At 37.3% G+C, this 5,978-nt stretch overlaps 1 protein-coding gene and 1 non-coding gene across 3 annotated transcripts in view; both read right to left on the reverse strand.

The window, feature by feature from the left end:
- Positions 1-2,952: 2,952 nt before the first annotated feature.
- LOC115284527 lies at positions 2,953-3,193 on the reverse strand. The gene has a single exon (XR_003905273.1).
- A 2,285-nt stretch (positions 3,194-5,478) lies between these two features.
- The window catches only part of TCEAL5 (transcription elongation factor A like 5), a 3,296-nt gene continuing 2,796 nt past the window's right edge, over positions 5,479-5,978 (reverse strand). For both annotated transcript variants that reach the window (XM_029930132.1, XM_029930133.1), the window contains exon 4: positions 5,479-5,918. In XM_029930132.1, the coding sequence (XP_029785992.1) occupies positions 5,730-5,918 (189 nt within the window). In that variant the 3' untranslated portion in view covers positions 5,479-5,729. The remainder of the gene's footprint in view (positions 5,919-5,978) is intronic.

Consider the following 5,978-nt stretch of genomic DNA (forward strand, 5'->3'; position numbering starts at 1 on the left):
GAGTTTTAGTGGTGTAACCTTCACATGTATTCATGACTCTCCTTCATATATGGTGCTAAACCTAGCACACGTGCCTGCTCCTTCCCCTTATAGAGCTTTCTGTTTTTCTGTTTCCTTTTCCCAGATGCTGTTGGGGTTCTACCAGTACCTTCAAGATATGGGTTTTGTTGTCCTTCTTTCTGTTGATTACGTCTTTTGTTTACCAGGGGAGTTTAGTCTGGTTGGAATTTCATCAGTGACTACTGTCTTACACTCTTAGCTGGCACTTTGGAGCAAGCTTTCCCAGATTTTCCCTGATCTTCCCTAGGAACACCCAGTGAAGTTTCTGGAATAAAACCTGAGTGTAAGCCCTTTATATCTGAGCCCTCAGGAACTTCACACACTCATGCTAGCTCTCACTCAGTCTTTAAACATTCATTAGCAATTTCAAGCTAAATTTTCTTACTCACCTACATGTTGTTTAGTAGTGTCTATCCCAGATAAGCAGATGCTCAGGTCCTATTTCTCCCTCCACAAGTCTCTCTCTAGATTTTGGGATAATTGTTTGTCCTGTGAACTCAGTTCTCTGAGAGTTTTAAGAAAAATTGTTATTGTAAAGTTTATATAACTTTTTTTCCTATTGTAGTGTGAGTGCTATTTTTTTAGGTCTCCATTTGGGGCTGAAACCAAAAGTTGTCTTGTTCATTTTACAAATTAAATAACATTTGATTTAAGGTTCCTTTTGGTTCCCATAGGCAGTACAAACTCTTTTGCTCTAGTGGCTTGCAGTGGACAGGGAGTTGAGACCTATTCTCAGAAACATTTATTTCCTTATTCTAAAAGTTTTAATGGTTTGAGAAGATAGTGAGGGAGAAGCAAAGTAACTATCTTTTATTATATGACTATCCTTAGCAACATAGGTCATTGTCTGTTGTCTAAAGGAAACAGGTAATAAGTTTGATAGTCTCCAATGACAGGAACTCTTCGCTGTCAGTCATAAGGCTTTGTTTCTTTTTTTCTTCAACTTTCCCTTTGGAGTATGAAGGAGAATTCTGTAGGGATGGAAATTAAACTCTATACCATAAAACTTCAAAGAATTGCTCCATTTCAGAACCAGCTATAGCCTGGATTTGACCAAATAATTTGAGTTTGAAGTAGAAATGTTGAACCTTTCTCTCAGAGTCTATTGAAATAGCCCCCAGAACAATAGGGGTGGGTATACAGTTAGGGGAATTACTCCAGCCAAACTTACTTAGATTCCAAGAAGGGCCCTAATTGTGCCTGGGCCTATTTTGGTGGTTTTGCAGTGACATAAGTTCTGTATCCACATAGTGCAGTACTTCTAATGTTTTAGTCACTCCAGGCCCCAAAGTTTAAGAGATCCCAGGGAAAGGGAGGTTAAGAAGGAATGTAATCCTCCAACTCAGGAGAAAACAGGTGTTACCACCTGCCTGAATACCTACATGTACTATCAGCAGAGACCATGACTTAGGGGCCAAGGCTATCAAGCCATGAATTGGCATTAAATGTCTTTTAAAGGCATTAATAGTGGAGGAAGCAATGCCATTGTGAGCCTTGCTCTTTAAGTCTGTCATCTGAAGAAACATTACCACTATTCTGACATCTTAAAGGATTAGTTGGTCAATAGGGGGAAGATAAAATTCAAATCCTTCTGTTTAGGAAAGCAAACTAGTTAAATATCATCACCTTAGAGCCAGGTAAACCTAGGTTCCAATATAGGCCCTGCCCCTTACAGGTATATGACTTTGCATAAATCACTTACACCCTTTGAGCCTCAATTAAGTTACCTATATAGAGGGCATAATAACACTTTTCTCAGAATTGCTTATCAGAATTAAGTTAGAAATATGAAAAAATGGGCTGTGAACAGCAGTGATTTATATTATTTCTAGACCAGAGTGTGGAAAAATGAGTGTGAGATCTCCATGTACACTCTTCCTCTGTTGCAAAGGTATCATGATTAGTCTGGGAAACAAGGGGAAGCAGACCCTGTCCATCCCCAATCCTCATGAAGTTTGAAAAATAAATCTTTGTTGTGTTAAGCCACTGATGTTTTGGGGTTGGTAGCTACCCTAGCATAAGCTTAGCCTAATCTGAATGCACAAATGGTCCTCAGAGTTAAACAACAGAATCACTGAATGCTTGTTACAATACACATTAGATGTAATAAAGCTATATTGAGAGGCAGGCAATAGATATGGAGATTGTGATGGTAAGAGAGAATTACTAAATTTTGGTGTCAGAAAGACAGTGGATAATGACTAAATTTAACAAGTCAGGAAACAGCAGTTACAAGTCGTATACCTGATAAGAGACTTCTACCCAGGATAAACAAAGAACTCTTAAAACTTGACAATAAAAAGACAACCAACCTAATTTTAAAATGGGTAAAGGGTTTAAATAGACATTTCTCCACACTTGATCTTAGCCAAAAGGCCGAGAATGATATATTGCATTTCTCCAAAGAGGATAAACAAATGGCCAATACGCACATGAAAATATGTTCAACGTCATTAGCCATTAGCAAAATGCAAATCAAGTCCACAATGGATTCCACTTTATACTAAGATGGCCAAAAAAAAAAATGCAGGCAATGACAAGTGTTAGCAAGGATGTAGAGAAGTCAGAATGCTTGTACACATGAATCCGGATGGGATTGTCAAATGCCACAGTGGCTTTGGGAAACAGTTTGGCAGTTCCTCAAAAAGTTAAACATAGAATTACCACATGACATAGCAATTCCGTCCTTAGGTATATACCCAGGGAAATAAAGCACATATTTAAATGCAAAAAGTTGACACTACTGTATAACATATATAAAGTTGTTAAGAAAGTAAATCCTGATAGTTCTCATTACAAGATTTTTTTCTTTTCTTTTCTTTTCTTTTCCTTTCCTTTTTTCTTTTCCTTTCTTTCTTTCTTTCTTTCTTTCTTTGGCCTCGCTGTACAAATTAAGGGGCTTCTCAGGAAGGGAGCTATTTATGTCAGGTCAGCTCCTCTGGGCTGATCAAATATGATCAAGGTGTGTGGGGAGGAAGGGCTCTGGCACTGGTGCACACACCTGCCTTGCATGCCTCACTCGCACACTCATACAGTCATGCGTCCACTCACACTCAGTCACATGAATCTTGCATGCAACACCATGACACCACACATATCACCCTTGCCCCAGGCCACTCTCCCAACCAGTGTTTTTTTTTTTATTTTATTTTATCTATATGAGATGATGGGTATATAACTAATTATTGTGGTAATTATTTTACAAATATGTAAAGCATCCACATGCTGTACATCTTAAGCTCATATAGTAATGCATGTAAATTGTATTTCAATAAAATGAAAGATTTCAATAAAAAAGAATTAAAAATTTTTTATTCTTTCAGCAGAAATGAATAACTAGTGTATCAAATACTACACACCTGTGTTTAAAACAGACAAAAAACAAGTACATTAAATTTAGAGTACCTCCTCATAAAAGGAATCAAAGCATTTAAATAAAGTTAAAGCAACTTTAGACATAATCATTAGCATGCACTGAGGTTATCAGCATAATAAGCTAAGACAGAACCATCATTTCTATACTTGTAAATAATATATTTTGTCTTCTCAATAAAGTTTATGTTAAAAGGCAAAAAAATATTTTAGTACTGATTTTTAGTACTAATACATGCTGCCATATGGATGAACCTTGAAAACATTATGGTACTTGAAAGAAGTCATATATTGTATGATTCCATATACATATGAGATGTCTAGAATATGCAAATATGTAGAGAAAAAGTAGATCAGTGTCTGCCAGGAGCTGAGGGGAGGAGAGAATGGGAACACCATTATATGCTAATGTGTATAAGTTTTCTTTTTAGGGTGATGAAAATATCCTGGAACTAGATAATGGTGATGTTTTCAGAACTCTGCTAATATACTAAAAACCAATCATTTGTAAACTTTAAAATTAAGAGTGGATTTTGTGGTATGTGAATTACATTTCAATAAAGCTGTTTTAAAAATTGTAGCATAAGCATATTATTCAGAAATATGGAGATAAATGCTATAAGAAATAAGAAATGTTTATGGTAGTTGCCATTGAAAGATGAGAATGTAGATGGCAAGGCAGACTGAGGCTTTTAATAATGAATTCTTCTGCACTATTGGATTTTAAAAAATTTACAGGTATCCATTTGATAAAAATAAAAGTAAGCTAAGAACAAAGGACACACATACAGACATTGTGAGGACAAGTCAAAAAAGATTCTGATATATTGGATGTGCCAGGATTCTGAATTTTTGACAAGGTAGCTAGGTGATTCTGATGCAGGTGGTCTGCTGGCAGCTAGCAAAATTTAGAGCACTAATATCCAATGTTAAAATCATTTACCAATGAATTGTGATATAATCCCTCTTTTGTTCCTTTTGGAGTGGCAAATTTCAGTTGCTAAAAAATGAAATTATGTGCTCAGGGGTACATATTCAGTCAGGGACAGAACTGGAGCAAGAATTGAGGTCTTCTTACTTGATAATTAATGTTTTGGTTTTAAAAAAAACTTCTGTTATATGTTGTGGGAACCAAAATCAGCAAGATGAATTATTTGCTTTGAGTCTAATGGGCAAGTCTAATGGGGTAATTATAATGTCCGAAAAGTATATTAATTAAAAATTTACAAAAAATTTTTCCACATTTCTTGTCAGTGTCAAAACTACAGTATAGAATGAAAAAAAAAGAGGGACCTTCTCCACAGTTCAGCAGGGAACATAGTGAGGATTCCACTCAGCAAGACTCTCGGGAAATCAGAGGTTTTGTTACTTTGAGGATTCCAACCCACCAGCAGCCATGGGGCCCTTAGGGGAATGCAGGACCCATGAGAAGAAGCACAGTGCAGATCAGACACTGTATTATTTAAGGTAAAGTGGCACCCACCTCTTAGCTTCCAGGACTTATTCCTGGACAGAAGTGAGACTTCCCTTCAGCCCTCCCTCAAACATCTGTCAGAATTCTGTTTCTGCTACTGCAGGGCAAAGGGTAGGAATCAGCCCAATACAGCTCACATACTCAGTACCTCATCCGATCTTATCCACAGCCCTAGAAGAGAAGTTTTATCTCCATTTCACAGATGACAAGACTGTTACAGAAATGGATCTATAATAACTGTTAGGTTGATTTCTCCAGTTTTGGGTCCCAGAGGTAACATGTGTTTAACACATCATTTCAATCCTGACAACAGGAATTTTAAGTATCTCCACTGCCGTCATAAACTCACTAAAGTGTTATTTTGATTGCTTGGTATGTATTTTCCCATTTTTAAACCTTTTATTATTTATTTTATGACAAAAGTAATCAATGTCAAGGAAAAAAGCAAATGAGAGAAGATAATCTCTTTCACTGCCACTACACAGAGAAAACCTCTTTTGATCTACTCATAGTTTTCCCTACTCATGGATGTATTATGTAACTTTTTTTCAAAAATGGGCTGATGCTGTATATGCGGTTCTAAAAACTGTTTTTTATTATTATTTTACAATGTACCATGAACATCTTTTCCATGCACATGGGTGAAAGTTCCCTACTGAAAGACAGAGTGCTGCAGTTGGGTCAGAAGGCTGCTGGTAACGGAGTAACACCTAAAGCAAAGTATCAGCTTAAGGTTAAAGCATATAGCCTGGCATAAGCCTGCCAGGGAAAGCAGGGTCAGCATTATTCTCACTAGAGAAATTAGAATTGAAGGCCGAAGGCATTAAACATATGGAACATCTTCTAAGTCCTTCTGGCCTCTACCTCCGCCCCTCATTCCTCTGACACCCCGTTGCCCCCTTGGGGCAAAGGGATCCTGTGCATCTCTTTGCATCCAATGAAAACCACCCATTTTCTGTTTTTTCCTTAGCTCTTCCCGAGCCCTCGATACATCTCCACATTCTCTCATCATCTCCTCACTGCCCAAGTGCCTTTCCTGTAAGTCCTCCTGATAGTCCTTGGGGGAATCATC

Source organism: Suricata suricatta, chromosome X (assembly GCF_006229205.1).
Source record: "Suricata suricatta isolate VVHF042 chromosome X, meerkat_22Aug2017_6uvM2_HiC, whole genome shotgun sequence".
In the NCBI taxonomy this organism is placed as follows: Eukaryota; Metazoa; Chordata; class Mammalia; order Carnivora; family Herpestidae; genus Suricata; species Suricata suricatta.